The 18,973-nt window shown below is 44.5% G+C and overlaps 1 protein-coding gene across 1 annotated transcript in view; it reads right to left on the bottom strand.

Moving 5' to 3' along the window:
* LOC308328207 (protocadherin-15-like) overlaps positions 1 to 18,973 on the bottom strand; it is a gene marked incomplete at both ends in the record, with an annotated part of 276,193 nt that overhangs the window by 104,147 nt on the left and 153,073 nt on the right. The window contains 2 exons of the mRNA XM_080781948.1: positions 1,174 to 1,302; positions 10,922 to 11,015. Of these exons, the coding sequence (XP_080638074.1) occupies positions 1,174 to 1,302; positions 10,922 to 11,015 (223 nt within the window). The remainder of the gene's footprint in view (positions 1 to 1,173; positions 1,303 to 10,921; positions 11,016 to 18,973) is intronic.

The following is an 18,973-nucleotide window of genomic DNA, read 5'->3' as shown; positions in this document are numbered from 1 at the left end:
TGGTGGACACAGATTGTTTCATAATGTGACAGCTGGAAAAGTGTCCAGAATGGGTATTAGACTCATGACCTGAATAGTTGTCCCAGTCCCGCTATGGATGCAATGCAACACACTTTCTATAGACCTTTTCCCATCTAGGAAACAATCATTCTGATGACTGCTTGTGTCGTCAACGAACACTATACAACAATAATAAAAGGCAAACGTCTACCTCCGTTGAGCTTACACAAAGGCAGTCAGAACCAAAGCATGTCCCATGTATCTCCCGTTGAGCTGGCACATGTATGCATGCTCACACAGGATGTCTGGCTGAATCCTTCTGTGATTAATCCACTGTCAAACAGCAAGAGCAATTAATCTACGACAGTAATTAGAAAAGTATTGCTGCCCGGCAGAGCTGAACCAGGACCAGTCAACAGGGATGTCTGCATGCTGCTGATGCTTGGGACAAATCTGCCCCAATGTAGTTTAGTTCATTGATGTATTAAATGGGAACTAACAATAAAGAGAAAACAGGTTATTGTGCAAGAAAAGGAAGAAGCCGAAAGGCTTATTTTGGAATAATTTCCTTAATGGAAGAGGTCATTTAATAGACCAATGTAGACCAATTGCGCTGGAACCCTTGCTGCCTGGTGATTAGAACTGGGCAACCTTTATAACGGAAATATTGTTAATCCGTCGTGGATACAAGCAGCCGAAATTAGTTTTCTCAGACGGGTGACCTCTCCCTTAGAGACAGGGTGAGAAGTTCAGTAATATGTGAGAGACTCGGAGTAGAAATATCCATGTAAGCTGCAGAACAAGCCTGAAGGTTTTACTAATGTATTTACTAAGGTATTACTGTACTAATGTTGAACTGATGTTCAACATTTCTATTGAACCAGTGTAAAGTTTTTTTCTGGCTTTTTTTCCCCCCATCCCTTTTTATCACAATGAACATCGTGATGAGCATAATCAACATGAGTTGATTAATTGTTAAACTTGAAATCACGTTGCCAATGAAACTGCAGGGGGGGAAAAAGGTCTGAAGTCCGTCTGTGTGTATACTACGTGGCCTTACTGCCATCATGCGAGTGTTAATAACAAACGCATATTCATTGACCATATCGTCCCATCGCTAGTACAGGCACAGTATTGCCCGAACAACCTGTTAAAATAAATTAAGTTACTCACCGTGACTCGACCCACAAACACACCTGCCTCCTCCTCTACAACCGTCAGATTGGTGGGTCGCGTGGGGTCAAAGGTGGGATCGTTATCGTTCACGTCAGTGACCACCATGAGCACTGTGGTGGTCGAAGTCTGGAAAAAAACAAACGCATATTTAAACGTCAGTGACCACCATGAGCACTGTGGTGGTCGAAGCCTAGAAAAAACACATATTCAAGGACACATTATCATAAGAAACCTTTTTTTGTTTTTTAGATCAGTGGTCAAACTATCAGGCCATGGACTTATTTGGGGGTAAATGAAAGACAACAGTGGAGGGAACATATAACCTAACCTTTTTCATGTCAAGGACGCCCAAAATGATATATATTTGGCCACGGACCCCCATCTGAAAACGTTTTGTATACCAGGGAGGGAGGGACCTCCCAGAAGATTTGTGTTTAAAAAGAAAAAAGAAAAGAAAATGCTTTGCCGGTTTTAATGGGTCAAAAGTAACAGTTTTGGGAACGCTAGGTTTCTGCCAGACAGTGAAGAAATGTGTTTAATGTTTTCATGTCAAGACAGCTGTTGAAGTGGGCCGACACTCACAGGTACCGCTGCACCAGTTCTTCTGACCTTTGCCATGCTCAGTGCCCTTATTACGCATAATTGTTTTATGCATGTTGGGTAGGCTGTGAGCAATTAATTGCACACGTCGTTACCAAGTGCCCCCGGAGCTTTCGAGGCTGCTCATCTTTTTGCCACCTTGCTTCGGACCACCTTGACAAGAGGAGGAAATCCTGTGAAATGATGGATTTTATTTGGACCAAACTATTCCCTGAGTTTCAGATGTTGGATGCAGTGATTAATCGCTGCGTGCGAGGCCAAGAATCATCGCTACAGAAGAAGCAAGGGTGTGCTTTAATGAACGGCACATTCTTTTTCACCCCTCTCGTTATTTGGCAAGATCAAAATATCTCTTGGATGATGCTTGCATGTTTAAACACGTTCACTGCCAGGTATTCATTAATTATTATTCCACCACTGGCAGTGTTTTTCAGTGAAAATTGAAGGCCCTCTAGGACCCGAGACGTGAACCGAATGTAAAAAAAGAGTTGATTAAATCAATTAATTACCAGCTGCATTATTGTTTCCATCAGGCCGAAGGCATGGGGAGAGAGTATGTTTTGCACTCCGTCCCTCCGTGTGTCTGTCTGTCCGTCCGTCCGTCCGTCTGTGTCTTTATGTGTGTGTGTGCGTGTGCGTGTCCGTCCGTGTGACATGACATAACAATATCATCCGCCCTAGACCGGTTCACAGGGCAATTTTATAACACAGACTAACTAACTAACTAACTAACTAACGTCACCAGGCTTTCCACCTCCGAGGAAAGCCTGGTGACGTGAGGTTAGTAGGCTACTTCTACTAACATGTTTCAGTATTTTTCTAAACCATCAGGTTTCTGGTTATCCTACTATCCTATCTGATACTGTGCTCTATGTGTATACTATACAATGAGGACACGTCTGTCTGGGTTTGACCAATCGATCTGAACGTGTACACATTAATTGGCCCTTGGCATTATGAAGGGAGCGAGGAAGCCAATTCTTCACTTTCCCCCAAATCTATCTATTAGCATTTTTATATACTCACACTCAAGTAAGAGAGACTGCCTGTTGTGGGTGGAAATGCCCTCGGCCATATGGGGGGGTTTGACCAATAAATCTCACGTTGCAAAAAAAGGGACTAAAGACTTTCCTTTTTAGTAAGGCATTTGCCCAGTCGGACTCTTAAGCTGCCCTGTTTTTAACTGTTTTATTCTTATTTTTATTTTACTTTTTTTATCTGTAGCACTTTGAGATTTGTTTCAAATATAAAGTGCGTTATAAATAAATTTTATTATTATTATTATTGCACTCAGGCATGGAACACGTACTGGCAGATGCAGGGCGTGGCATGTTCACATTTCCCACATGGAAGATGTATATATTAGTATTCTGCAAATACTCCAATTAATTAATCCAATTAAGCCTACTGTGTCGTGGGAGGAGACCAGCGGATAGTTGAAGAAGATAGTGATTTACACAGTGAGCAGGGCCAGAGTTCACTCTTTTTATAGTAGCACTAGAATAATATTCTAATATTCTAGTGACAATATTATTGTCTCTGACGAGTGGAACTTCACTTCAACTTCAAAGAACTTTATTCCTTTCGGAAACTTCTTTTGTGCAGTGGTAAAGACAACAAGAAATCACAGTACACACAAACACAGTTACTATATAAAAGATCATAAAACGACTTTTTAAGAGAGACTACTTAAAAGCATAATATATAAAAAATCTATTCTATGAGTACTAATAATTAAAAAAAATATATATACTGTATGCAACCTATGCGTTCACTATAGTCCATTAGGTGGAAGGGGGGGGGGGGGGGGGGGGTTGTTTGTTAGAGATTTCAACGAGGAGGGGGGGGGAGGGGGTGGGTTCAGTCTAAGAGTTCAAGAGTCTGATGGAGGTGGGCACAAAGCTAGCTGAGCCCCTTTTAGTGAGTTTAGTGAGACTGATGGAGGGGAAAGGAACTGGTTGGAATAACGTGTTCCTCGCGATACGACCTCCCGGGGAAACTCCCCCCTGTCGGGTGATAAGAAGCGGCCTGCTCACTCCTCATGCATTGAAGGAAGCATGAGCTCAGTTCGGGGCTCTCCTAAGGTTGGCAGAGGGAGTTAGTGCCCAGGATTACATCTTAGAAAATTGGCATCGGGTGAAAAAACGGGTTACAAAATTATGGGTTAAAAAAAAAGGTAAATGGCACGAATGGCAGGGATTTCCTGTGGTGAAATCTCAACAAGCAAGTAGAATCAATATGTAATTTATGAATCTGCGGGCGTTTTGAAAATCGGTTGCAAATTAGATTTCTTGGAAAACCTTTTTGTTATTGCAAATGTCCAGAGGACACGTCGCAAGATAAATACCTCTCGCACAACGCTCGCTGGCTCGTTTAAAGCCGTCCGCGGCTGATGAGGCATTTCAGAGGAGAGCGGCGGGGGGAAATGACCTAGTTAATGTCACCTTCAATCCTACACCCCCACTCCCCCCTCCTTTTCTCGGGAGGATTGCCTCTCTGTTCCATCTTCTACGAAGATACGTAATCAGCTCTTTCACGGATGGACTGACACAGCCAGCAACCGGTGTCCGTATGCTTGATCTGCCCATCGCCCCCCTCTTACATTTGGTGGGGTGGGAGTGGTGGAGGGGATGTGTGTATGCGCAGTAATGTGAGCGAGCAAACACCTTTCAGCGTTTCATTTTGTAACTCCCCCTAAAGCAGAGCTTCCAAAACAATGGGTTGGGACCATTTTTGGGTCGCAGGCCAATTTGTGTCGGTCGGAAGTATTTTACGTTTTAATAGATTGATTCAAAGGATTTCCCATTAAAAATTAGTAGTAGTAGTGGTCACTCCTACCTACAGTAAGGTGGTAGTGGTCACTCCTACCTACAGTAAGGTGGTAGTGGTCACTCCTACCTACAGTAAGGTGGTAGTGGTCACTCCTACCTACAGTAAGGTGGTAAATAATAATAATAATAACTTGGATTTATATAGCGCCTTTCAAGAAACCCAAGGACGCTTAACAAGACAAAAGAAACAAAAACAAAACTAGTTGCCAAAAGCCAAAGTGAACAGATGTGTCTTCAGTGCGGACTTGAAAGTGTTCAATGTGGGAGTCTGGCGGATCTCCAAAGGGAGAGAGTTCCAGAGGGCAGGTGCCGCCACGTAGAAGGATCTATCGCCGAGAGTCCGCCGTTTTGCATGACATGGTAGTGGTCACTCCTTATACCTACAGTAAGGTGGTAGTGGTCACTCCTACCTACAGTAAGGTGGTAGTGGTCACTCCTACCTACAGTAAGGTGGTAGTGGTCACTCCTACCTACAGTAAGGTGGTAGTGGTCACTCCTACCTACAGTAAGGTGGTAGTGGTCACTCCTACCTACAGTAAGGTGGTTGTGGTCACTCCTACCTACAGTAAGGTGGTTGTGGTCACTCCTACCTACAGTAAGGTGGTAGTGGGCACTCCTACCTACAGTAAGGTGGTAGTGGTCACTCCTACCTACAGTAAGGTGGTAGTGGTCACACCTACCTACAGTAAGGTGGTAGTGGTCACTCCTACCTACAGTAAGGTGGTAGTGGTCACTCCTACCTACAGTAAGGTGGTAGTGGTCACTCCTACCTACAGTAAGGTGGTAGTGGGCACTCCTACCTACAGTAAGGTGGTAGTGGTCACTCCTACCTACAGTAAGGTGGTAGTGGTCACACCTACCTACAGTAAGGTGGTAGTGGTCACACCTACCTACAGTAAGGTAAGGGTCCCACTGCCTCTGCCTCTGCAGTGACCAGGACTCACCGCCATGCGGTCTTGTGGTGGACATTGTCCATTTGTTTTGCCACAGACAGACTGGACAATAATACCAGAAACACATGAAGAACAAGTCTGTAACTCTGAGAGTGGACCAATGAAACCACTGTACAAATAGGTCCATTTGGTTAAATTTTTCTCTCAAAACAATGTTGGTACTGGCATGCCATATAGTATTGTTGTAGTAATTAAGTGTAAACTGTAAAGTGTCATACTGTACACATTCTGAAGATAACCTGGAGACTTGTCAGCCAGTAATTGGGTCTTAATAAGATAGAAATATGAACATTATAATGGTGTGCAAATAAGAAAATCTAGAATTTGTCACGGACAAGACCATGTTTGTGCCATGGACACAGTGACGACCCCTGGCAGCGACAAACCAGCCAGCCATCAGTCTGAGGCTGATTAACGAGCTGCTATTATTTATTTATCATGGAGTAGGAGATACACATACATGGTTCTGTGTGAACTCTCCTCCTCTCTGCCCTCGCCACACTCTCACACACGCAGGACTTTCAAGTGACAAACGCTGCTGGAAGCCACAGGCTGGAATTAATCATGTGTCGACAGAGAGAGAGAGAGAGAGAGAGAGAGAGAGAGAGAGAGAGACGGGGGAGAGAGAGACGGGGGAGAGAGAGAGAGACAGGGGAGAGAGAGAGACAGGGGAGAGAGAGAGAGGGGGGAGATGGAGATGGAGACAGAGAGAGAGAGAGAGAGAGAGAGAGAGAGAGAGAGAAAGAGAGAGACATAGAGAGACAGAGACAGAGAGAGAGAGAGAGAGACGGGAGAGAGAGAGAGAGAGAGAGAGAGAGAGAGATGCTAGCGACAAAGATGGCTACGGCTATCTTTGTCACAACACCACGAATCATGTTTAAGGATGCAATTTAGATAGCATGTTATCTAAACAGATGCTTTAGGCTCATGGTTTGCCTGGGATCCTATAGTTCCAATGTGCAGACTGCTACTTCCATAGACTTGATGCTAGGTTCATGGTTTGCCTGCCTGGGATCCTATAGTTCCAATGTGCAGAATGCTACTTCCATAGACTTGATGCTAGGTTCATGGTTTGCCTGCCTGGGATCCTATAGTTCCAATGTGCAGACTGCTACTTCCATAGACTTGATGCTAGGTTCATGGTTTGCCTGTCTGCATCCTATAGTTCCAATGTGCAGACTGCTACTTCCATAGACTTGATGCTAGGTTCATGGTTTGCCTGCCTGGGATCCTATAGTTTATTGAGGCACTACTCTGTCTCTCTGTGTTCTACGGTATGTGCTTATCTTGCTTATCAGGTTTCTCTAGATAAGATCTGCTAAATCATTGGTTCTCAAAGTGGAGTCCGGGTCCGGGTTTCAGGGGTTCCCAGCATATCAATTAATCCTTTACAAGCATCAACTTAAACTAAAAATACATCGCATGGATGCACCTGGGACGTATCCTCAGTGATGTATCCTGAGGTCAACAGAGTTTTGGGTCTACCAACATCATACCCCTCACTCAGGCGACCCAGCCGGGGTTAATCAAAACCCGACTTACGTCCCAGTAGCTACCCTCGATCAGTCCATCAGGGAATGAGCAAGGCCACCCAATCCGTTGCTCCGGAACTACTCTGCCGGGACTGGGAGAACCAGATTCTGGAAAAACAACTTTAATTATACAACAGGTGTTTTCGAGGAAGCAATCTGAATGCATCAGCATCATGGAACGGCTAATCAAAGCAAATAATTCAGCTGCTCTGTTCTCCCAGAGCACAGCATACTCAGTGGGTAGGCTAGCTAGTTCCTTGGGACATGTGTGGTCGTAGTGGCTACATCTGTGACGTTCCTGCAGGAATAATTAATTATAAATAGCTTTGAAATGTTTTGGCAAATCTATGAATAGGCCTATATAATCATATTTTTAAGTGAACTAAATAAATTGTTTCTGGGGGTCCCTGGCAGAAAATATATTTTCAGATGGGGGTCCAAATACACATCAATTTGGGGAGACAGAGAGAGAGGGAGACAGAGAGACAGAGACAGAGAGAGAGACAGAGATAGAGAGCAGATAAGACAGAGAGACAGAGAGAGAGGGAGACAGAGAGACAGGTAGAGAGAGAGGGGGGCAGATAGAGAAGGAGACAGAGGCAGACAGAGATACAGAGGCAGACAGAGATACAGAGGCAGACAGAGAGACAGAGGCAGACAGAGGGAACAGTGGGGATCTTTGTGTGTGAGAATGTCTATAGCCTCAGAGGGAGCCACACAGCCTGGCAGCGATATCATCATGGCAGCAGAACGGCACAACTCACAGCCGGAGACGCAGAGGAGACGCATTCATTTCACGCACTACCAACAACTGACATGTGACTGCTCATCCGAGCGTGCACGGTGACGACAAAAACACAACATTCCATTCTGTTTGAGTGTGCGAGCGTGCGCATGTGCGTGTGTGCATCAGTGCATGCACGTGTGTGTATGCGTGTGTGTGTGTTCAAAGACGATTAGCACGGGGACAGAAGGACTGGTCCCCTCCACTTGTCAAGTTCCCATGGTTACAGAAGTTCGGTTCTAATTACTGTACATATCATGCCACCCGCACACTCTCTGCCCTCGCTCTCTCATAGCTCTTAGCAAATGAGTGACACACACACACACACACACACACACACACACACACACACACACACACACAGCGAAGCGACTGACATGCCTAATAGTAATTAATTTTCAACGAGAGGCGATCAGGGAGGTATAGAGGCGACGGGCCCTGTTTTAACTAGTGGGTTACACACCGGTGTACTCGAAGAAAACGCGTCAGATTCATACACCACTTTGTGGTCTAATGGCGTAAGTTACCATCCGCTCCCGACCGGATCATGAACCCGAACATGGCACGCGTCCCACTGCGTCCCAGGCTAAGGCATAAGTGGTGAGGCCCTGATGCGTCCCACTGCGTCCCAGGCTAAGGCATAAGTGGTGAGGCCCTGATGCGTCCCACTGCGTCCCAGGCTAAGGCATAAGTGGTGAGGCCCTGATGCGTCCCACTGCGTCCCAGGCTAAGGCATAAGTGGTGAGGCCCTGACGAAAATAGAGCCCACCAAAGCCTATACCGCTTGTGCTATAACGACACCCCGCTTCTGTGACTGTTGTCACGGAAAGGGTCGACAGCGTGACGTCAAAGGGGAATACCACTCATTTTCGACATTTTACTGTCATTAATATCCCTTAGAGGTGTTGTGTGGAAATAATAAAAAAAAGTCCATCTGTTCTGTGTTTCCTCGAAAAATCATTAACATGGTGAAACACATCTTGATGACATCATCAAGATGTGATTCACCATGTTAATGATTTTTTTCAGACCTCAAGTTCTAGGAAACGGGGGGACTTTTTAATTATTTCCACACAACAGCTCTAAGGTATATTAATGACATAGTAAAATGTTGAAAATGAGTGGAATGCCCCTTTAAGCCATGGCGTCACGTCACCCGATAAAGTATGGCGCATAGAAGCATTGAAGAATAACATTACAGGTAAGTATCTCATACTGCGAGTTAAGTATTTGGAATCATATAAGAAGAAGGTACCTACAGTAGCTAAAACACTGGAGCTACTGACTAGTTCACAGCTCCCTCCCCCTAGCGCCTACGGCAAAATACAGATCCTTAAACTATCCCAGACTATAAGGCCTCTCCAAACAAGGACCCTTATACATTTCACTGACAGTTTCCTGCAAGCACAGGAAATATCGGTTACAGTGACAAACTGCCTCTCGCCTACAACAGCAGCAGACAATTGTATTGGCCGATAAAGTATACTTGTTGCCCGCAGCGGAGGCAAGCCATGCCTGGCGAATTTGAGCCACGAGAGGCACCACCGAGCGAGAAAAAAAACAAAAAGAAAAGATCACCACAATCCAGGTGTGTGTAGTCGCATGCAGACACACACACACACACAGCCCGGTCTGTTCCTATTGTGACCGCAGCTCCTCATGGTAGTGACCTTTTAGCCCACAGTGGTCAGCTAATAATGTACTGCGGTGACACGATGTGTGGACTTGGAGGACATACACGCTCTGAACACACACACACACACACACACACACACACACACACACACACACACACACAGGTGAAAAGTGCAGGTCACTACAATCCCTTCTATCAACATTACGGTCAGACAGTGTTTCTACTTTCTGGCCATGGTGACCTCATTGTGGTGAGGTTAAGACCTTCATTCTGTTCTTTCCGTTGAACTTTTTGACCACCAGTAACTATAAGTACATTTACTTCTTCCTTGTGTGTACTCGGGGATCTATACAGTAGGTCCTGCTGTGTGGACTCCCCACCTCAGGGATGTATAGATCCTCCTGTGTGTACTCCCCACCCCAGGGATGTATAGATCCTCCTGTGTGTACTCCCCACCCCAGGGATGTATAGATCCTCCTGTGTGTACTCCCCACCCCAGGGATGTATAGATCCTCCTGTGTGTACTCCCCACCCCAGGGATGTATAGATCCTCCCGTGTGTACTGTCTCACACCCCAGGGATCTAGAGTTGCTCTGTGTGTACTCCCCACCCCAGGGATGTATAGATCCTCCCGTGTGTATACTCACACCCCGGGATTTATATTGTTCCTGTGTGTACTCTCCACACCAGGGATCAATTGGGTTCCTGCAATAACAGGAGTTGGCTGCATGCTGTGGCTCTTACAAAAGCCCAATCAGTCAAAACCCAATATGCACCCAAAGTAAATGCACTCATTTACACACACACACACACACACACACACACACACACACACACACACACACACACACACAGTAACAGAATATGGATGCTGGCCAACTCCATCTCCTGGCAGGTATAGCTGATAATGAACACATAAACCATCCTAATTTAATCCGACTTGGCCTGTGATGAAATCCAAAAATGGCAGATTTGAAATCGCTCCAATATTGGCTTCATTTACTGCCTGTAAAGTATATCGGCGTGACGTTGTCCATTAATTTTTACGGTCTACGCCCCCGGCGCAGCCAGCAGGCCAGCGAGTGCCAGTCAGATGTATCCGCTCTGAAGAGCTCATAGTCCGACCACAAACATTTTCCTGTCAAGGACCTCCAATATTTACAATGGACTTTGGTGTATGCCGCGACGGAGTAGGAATTGACTTGAAAACAGCCAAAATAAAATATAGGGGACCCGTATCCCGAACCGACGTTACCTATACTGAACAAACACCCTATAGCAATGATTACCTATCTCTTCTCTAGCCTATTTAACACTTATTTTACCATACCTCACCATATAGCACACATGTGGGAAAGGGACTTTGACTGGGAGAAGTCCCATGGGTAAAGAAGGACAGTGTGTCTCACCCCTCCAGCGTGTCCGTCACTGGCCGTGACCAGCAGACGGTACTGGTCAACGCTCTCCCTGTCCAGAGGCTGGTCCAGGAGCAGAAGACCGATCCTGTGGAGACACACAAAAAAGACAGCATTATACCAGTGTTGATTTTGGCGACTAAAACTATGACTGCCTTCTTTCACTGACAGAAATGAAATAAAAAACTAAGCTATGATGACTAAAACTAAGACTAAATATACTGACAATTATGTCAAGAAATAAAAACTAGACACAATGTTAGGGAGGTACTAGTGAGATCCAGCAGAACTAAAGTCATTGTGTGGTTGCATAATATGGTTGGTTGCACTCACTAAATAAGATTGCATAGGGCATAAATCATGGACACAATCATGTAATCTACAGAGAGGAAGAAATAAGATATTTCTTTAGAGGTTTCTTGAATATGTTGAACCCACATACACAGTACATACAGAGTGTTGTATGCATATGTTACACACTTCAATGAATGAGTCCATATCAGTGTGGTTTGATTTTATGACCGTTTTACTGGACATCGAGGAACTGCAACAAGACAGTTAAACACACACAAATGAGTGAGACACATGTTGTCCAGCTTATGCACCATCACCATATACACTAGGATGTACTGGCTTCCTCATTGCCTGACTGGCAGAAACATGCTGACTCACTGGACATAACAAAAGAATACATAATAACATCACATTCAGTTTAAACAAAATAACAAAAATACATGACACCAAATAGTTCTGTTTCCACAATAGCATATTACTATCACAGTGAGTTGGAATTATTATCAATAACATCAGACAGACAGTAGTAGCTTGGGGCCTCCTGCAGTCACTATGACAGAGTTAGCATTAGCTGCTAGCTGCTAAGCAAAACCTGACTACAGACAGTACTCTAAAACATTGTGGAGACCTTTTCAACTATCAACATATCCCCTGTTAAGCTACTTTATACAGTATGTCTAAATGAACCCACTCTCTTATATATCTCACCTGCAACAAGACAGTTAAACACACACAAATGAGTGAGACACATGTTGTCCAGCTTATGCACCATCACCATATACAGGATGTACTGGCTTCCTCATTGCCTGACTGGCAGAAACATGCTGACTCACTGGAGTATATTGCCCCCTTGTGGCTTAGAGGAGCAATCGCTCTGTTTTGTTCTTGGCAGGGCAGAAACACAGTGACACTGACTATTAGTATTGAGACTAACTTTACATCGAACAATGACAAAATGAAATACACTTATGCATGAACTTTTATCTTTTTAACTATTTGACTTGTAATGCCATTAACTGCATTATGAACTTGAGTAGAATATGAATTATAATTAAATAAACAACCAAAAATAGGGGGTGGCTTTGGCTTATCCTACACATACAACACTCGCATGACAGGAGGCAATAATAATACATGTAAGAAACAAGTGGAAATAGCTTGTGGATTTAATTTTCCAATCACTATCTGTCAGTTAGTTAGCGTCGTGGGTTGCAAAGCCGTGAGGCGCAAAATAACTTCCAGATGATATCCAGGCAGGGACTAATTTGCAGCCACATGAGTGCTCAAGGGGAATTTCGCTCCTCTAGGAGAAAGGTAGAAAAAGAGGAATAAAAAGATAAAGGGAAAAACAATAATGCATTAAGTTTATTCTAATGCAAGCGCACTTTACACCAGACATTTATTATTAAAAAGTTTGTCAAAATGTTGTCAATGTTTGCATTGACAAAAAAATAGCCGGTCGACAAGCTCACAGGATCTGCGACAAACTTTCCCCACAATACGTGGTTAAGGGCCCGGTCACACCGTACTATTATTCTACCTATTCTACCTCTGCCAATGCTTTTCTAACCAGGCTAGTGGTTCGCTGACATTTGAGGATTTCTGTAAAAAAAAAAAACGCTCCATTCCCCATTGAAAAGCATTGGCAGAATCCACCCTCATAGGTAGAATGAAAGTGTCTTTTTTTGTTTTAGTGCCTTATTTATGCTTTGGAAAACAGCCGACCTGGGAGCTCACATGCAGCGCGTGGTGCATCACACTACAAGCCACACACAGAGGAGACCACGTCGATGACAAGCGCTCCTGTGTGGCTCGTTGCTATCATGATAGAGAGAGAGAGATGTGTGCCATACAGCTGAATAAATAAAGCATTGAACTACATAAAGCAGTTGTTCTCACAACATTTTCCATGTCATGGACCCCCAAATTGATATACATTTGGCCGCAGAACGCCATCTCAAAGATATTCTGTGCCAGGGACCACCAAATAAAAAATATATAGCAGCTCAGCTTGTAGATCACCTATTTTTGAATAGCCAGTATGGTTAAGGTGGTTGAAATTATTGTAATACCATATTATAACACTAGCAGGTCTAAGGGGTCCATCTGACCGATTTTGAAGTGGATTTTCTTTGCCCCATGAAGTTCCACATGTAGGCAAACTTACATTACGAATGTACTCACATCACATGTAGACTAAATGTTGTTTTAAAGGTTATATTTGTTATATGCGGTTTGCAGAAATAACAATGTCTGACTATATTCTGGTCTAGAGGGGCGGGTCGCGGCTGAGATTTGCGCACGCCCTGATTGGATCTCATCGATCTGTCCGTCACCCCCGGCCCCTCCTCTCCCCCCTAGTGCAGCACTACGTCACATCATTTGGAGCGACGCCCACCCGGAAGGGTTGACTCCCACTTTTAGACCAGAGCGGCCAATGCATTCCTCCAGGCTTTCAATTTTTGCACCAACAAAAATGAAAGCCTGGTACCGAGGCTACTTTACGTGTAGCTAAGTTATATATCACTGGATCATTGGTGACGTTGATTATTAATTAGGTTTTATTCATCGCAGCCAGCTGGGTTAACGAGACTCAGTGCAACATGACGAAAACCTGACGCTTCTTCAGCTGTGATAATCCGATTGATTTTTATAACATATTTAAGCATACCGTATGGCAACTTGGCAAGTTAACTGGTGGTTAGTAGCTTGTTTGGTGCGCAAACCAGAGGGAAACCAGCGGTAGCAAGGCAAGCAAGCAAGCAAGTCTCTCACCGTTCACTGTTCTCTACTGCCTGCGCGCGGGGCAGGCTGCAATGCTGCTCTGGCCTCGTACACACATGCTGGACTGACATGATCTGTTCTGTCTGTGTTTCATGGCCGCCTCATTCTCAATGCTTTTCCAATGGAAGTCACGTGGTTTGACATGTGTGTACGAGGCCTCCGAGTCAGAAATGCCAGAGCGATGCGACCCCGTCTCCAGTCCTCCTCCTGTCACTAGTGAATCGCCTAGCGCAGCCCTCTTCATAATAAATACATACACGTATACACAATCACATTACACAAATAACAGAATTGCTACTTAAAAAAAAAAAAAAAAAAAGAACAAAATTGTGGAGAATCACAGAGCCCGAGGCTCAGCCCGGCCCGACTAATTACTAGCATACTTTTTGGGCCCGGCCCGGCCCTAAAACGTGCTTGGTCGGGTTCGGGCAGAGTTTTCAGAACTTTAATATAGGCTATGGTGAAATATGGCGTATTGTTTCCACCAAGCGCATAGCTCAATAGATGAATAGATAGATAAATGTTGACTATAAACACCATCTTTATAGCATAATTATTATGTAAGGTGGTGATGATAAAAATAAATCAATTATCCTGACGGTTCAGAGGGCACGCTAAAACCGGCATTATAGCCTGCCTGCTGCTGTGGATTGTTCCACAGCCTATTCTTATTTCAGGCTGTTTTCAATATAGGCTACCCTGCAGAAAAAAAAACGTTGGAATAATAAAGTTTATAGCTCAAAGTTTACAGCTCAATACAAAGTCGGACAGTGTTTTATCCGCTCCCAGACTGTGCTGTTGCACCCCCTGTTACCTCCTGACCGAGCTGACGCACCCCAACGCCCAGTATTATATTTGTTATTTGGTCTAAAAGGATTTTAGACCAAATATATGTAATCCGTTAATCACACAATCAAAGACCAAATAATTTGCAGGCAGTTGGCGTTGGCGTTAATTACGGGTATTAAGGGTATTAAATATAGCGCTCACACAGTCACTATAATTATAGTTTGGTAAACTGCAATGAAGAAGAAAAAATAAGTCGAGTTGTCCTGTCGAGTTGAAACTCTGCCTTGAATTAGTTGGAATGTGACATTTAGAAGACAATGGCAAGTCGTCAACCCCCCGCCGCGGGTGGGAGAGGTGTGAGCATTAGAAGAGATGCAGGGAGATAGTGGCCAATGGAATTGTACGAAAAACAGGGTCATCATGACCGTTAGCCGTCAGAGTAGTAGGTGAGTTAAGTTCAGACATGCGTCTGATTAGTGTTAACTAATTTTGCAGGGGACCACCTGGATCCCCTCCAAAGACCCCTGGGGATCTCCTGAACCGTATTTTGAGAACCACTGCTATAAAGCGCCACAGAGGTCAGTCAGAGAGAGAGGCTATAGTTTTCAAACTCTTGAACCCTAGCATCCCTATTCGGGGGCGAATATTTGGTGAAATTAGCACATGGCATGCCACATGTTGCATTGTGCTGTACACTGGCTATTTACGGCCTCCGTTTTAGTCACCATAATTAGTTTTTAGTCTGTGAAAAATGGTACTCGACAGACATAGCGGTATATGCAAATTCTGCTCGAGAATGGTACATAATATACCAGGGTATGACCGTGGTGATACATTAATGAATGTGGCATCTATACTCGGGCATACCAGTAAGATGCCCTGAGGGCGAGAAGAGACCTCGCTCTTGCGAAGTCTGGGAATGCCCATATATGGACACTTTTTTTTTTATATGGACGTTTTCGGGCCAGGTAGGGTGTAAAATGAACGCAAATTAGTAAGGCCAGGCGGGGCTTCGGGCCAGCCCAGTTACTTAGGGCCCGGCCAGTTAGGGCCCAGGTAGGGCCGACCTTAATTTTCGGGCCTGTTGTGAACTAACATGACAGACTGGCTGACATGAAATGTAGGTTTTCAGAGTAAACTGCCGACAATACCTGCCCACAATGCCTGTCCACAATGCTTTTCACGCAGTGTTTCGACATAGTTGTAGCTGGGAGCAAGAAAGGAGACTTGCACCAAGGGCACAAAAAAACCACAGATGGAAACATCAACACGTTTTGCTTCCAGTGTCTTTTTTTTTCTCCACAAGGTGTAATTTACCACTGGCTATTTCAGCACAGGAGGCAGTCCAAGGCAGAATGGCAAATTATCTTTGCATTGCAGACACACATGCACAAACAAATAACACAAACATGTGCACACAGATATGAACAGCAAACAATTTCCACTGTCACATCAATCCGAAGGAACGGTTAACAGCAGGGAATCACTGCCGGATGAATGTGTTGTTTTGTACGTCTCGCAGTCTGACAGCTGGATGTAAGTCATCCACAGCTCTGAGCACTCGCTCTTAAGGTGCATTCACACCGGACGCCATAAAAAATAATTGCATCGCTTGAAATGGAGGGAGCAGTGTCACTCTATTTAACTGACAGTGACACCCGTGATGGGTAAGCCTCATATCTCTGTGTTTGTTAAGCATGGTAAAACAAGCCAGCCGGCATGTGCGTGTGTGTGCATGTGCATGCGTGTGTGTGTGTGTGTGTGTGTGTGTGTGTGTGTGTGTGTGTGTGTGTGCACACGCTCTCACCAGAGACAAACATTACATCTCTCAGTCACAACATTTCACAGGGCTTATAGCCTCTGGTTGCGGGCCCCCTATTGTGCCTTAAAAATAAATAAAAATAGCAAAAAATTGCTGATCTACAGTAAAAGCTCAAATTTGTGTGAATAATTACAATGTGTCACATTGCAAACACACTCTGCTATTCTGAACAATAATGACATGCCCAAAACATGAAAGCCAGGTTGACATTTAGTTTAATTTGAATTTAAATTGAAAGCAAGTTAAACTGAATACATAATACCACGACTGAATCTGTCAGCAGGGGCATACAAAACATGTGTACATTGAGGACTAGTGTAATGAAAAGGTAAGCGCCCCACCGGAAGAGAAGGGCTGAGGGCGGACCAAACGGGCCAACACCCTGTTATCCACATTCTACTGGGGGGCGCCCCCAGAGGCAAATTAAAAGAAAACAAACAGCAGAGGGCGCTGTTTTTCCTCTCTTTTGCCAGCCCCCACTTTGAAAACCACTGGCTCAGGAAATCCAGCAAACTACATCTTCAACTGTATGCTGCATGTGTTCACTTTAGTGAAATGTTTGAGTCGGGGTTAGCTGATAGCAGAGTGGTTAGGTCACGCACCACATGGGCCCCGCTGCCAAAGCCTGGCAGAGAGTCCCTGGACCATTACTGCTGCTGCATGTCATACTGCTCTCTCTCTCTCTCTCTCTCTCTAAAGCCTAAGAAAATAACAAAACCAAAAAGTTAAGAAAAATAAATTGGCTTAAGTTCTCTCTCTCTCGCTCTCTCTCTCTCTCTCTCCATAAATTGGCTTAAGCTCTCTCTCTCTCTCTCTCTCTCTCTCTCTCTCTCTCTCTCTCTCTCTCTCTCATATCAAATAAAGGCTCAGCAAAAGCCAAAAAAAACAAAAACAAAAAAAAAGTTAAGACAAAATTGCTTGACAAAATGGCTTAAGTTCATCTCGTGCGATTCACGCATATTTCTCTATTCACGTCGCTCTTGGCATAGGCGCGAAACACCGCTCAATGTCGTCTACTTGCATTGACTTGATAATGCATTGAGGGACTCCAAACAAACAAATTGTATCGTATCCTGGAGGCACGCATCCACCGTTACATCCAGGACCCGGAAGGCGGAATTAAAGGAGAGGAACTGCCGGCAATGGACCGTGCTGAACCCTCTGCGAACTAGGGTCGGACGTTTCAAAACATCCCTGAGCCAGGAGCAGTGTGCGAGTGTGGGCAGCAGACCGCTGACCACATAATCACCACCTGTCCCCTGTATAAACCACCCTCGGCCTATTCGATGTGGGACCTGAGACGAGGTCATGGCTGCACGCTACTGAGCTGGACATCTGATGACACACGAAAGAAGAAGTATCGCTTCAGTGTGACTGATGATATGTACTAGTTAGTACACACATTTACACACACACACACACACACATTTTAACCATTTATTTATGTCCACACAAAGGATATGCATACAAGGACAAATATTATAGGTGCATTCAATTTACATCTGCAAAGTAATGGCATGTGTTTTCATGATACAACAGGCATGTCACTCAGTACTCTATGGGTAACAGCGTCTCAGCCATATATGACAGCTGCCAATTATAACACACACACACACACACACACACACACACACACACACACACACACACACACACACAGTTCACTCAGTGAGGTCAGGGAGCAACAGGCCTGCATAAGACCTTGTGCAGATGATTATGATGTTAATGGTGACAATGAAGATGATGCCATATGACAGCTGATGATTATAATGATCGGAGCAGAGCAGCAGAGTCAAGGGAGGAGACCTGCACTGTACCCGAGGCTGTTTGTGTCCGACAGCTTGACTGATCTTAAATGGAACATTCTGGCCCCTCCCGACACTAAGCCTCTCCAACCTACTTACTGAAAGGAGAATTCCGGACCAACTATTTTCTTACCTTAATCTGACATTATATCCTAGAACATAAATTACATAACTCCCTCCCGAGCCTAGCCTTCAGTCTGCTTCGCTGCGCTCCGTGATTCGTTTTGTCACTCACCGGGAAAAAAAGGTGAACTACCGTTAAAAGAAAACCCACCGCGCATGCTCGGAGCTATGCAATATTTAATCTCTACCACTCGTTCTCGAATATAAAAATAACCTCATATTAAAACACAATCCATGCCACCTGTTACAATAGAAACGCTGGCCAGGTGCCAGAGATAAGGGACAAATGAAAGAATAAATAACGCATCCATGTGCACATCGTGTGCACATCAGATTAGCCCAGATTGGGGTAAAGGTAAGAAAATGGTTTGTCCGGAATCCTCCTCTAAATGGAAAATGGTGCATTTTATATAGCACCTTTATCCAAAC

Source organism: Protomyctophum bolini, assembly GCF_963924005.1.
Source record: "Protomyctophum bolini genome assembly, chromosome: 14".
NCBI classification, from domain to species: Eukaryota; Metazoa; Chordata; class Actinopteri; order Myctophiformes; family Myctophidae; genus Protomyctophum; species Protomyctophum bolini.
Note: the sequence above shows the minus strand (reverse complement) of the source record. Positions and strands in the feature narration are given on the sequence as shown.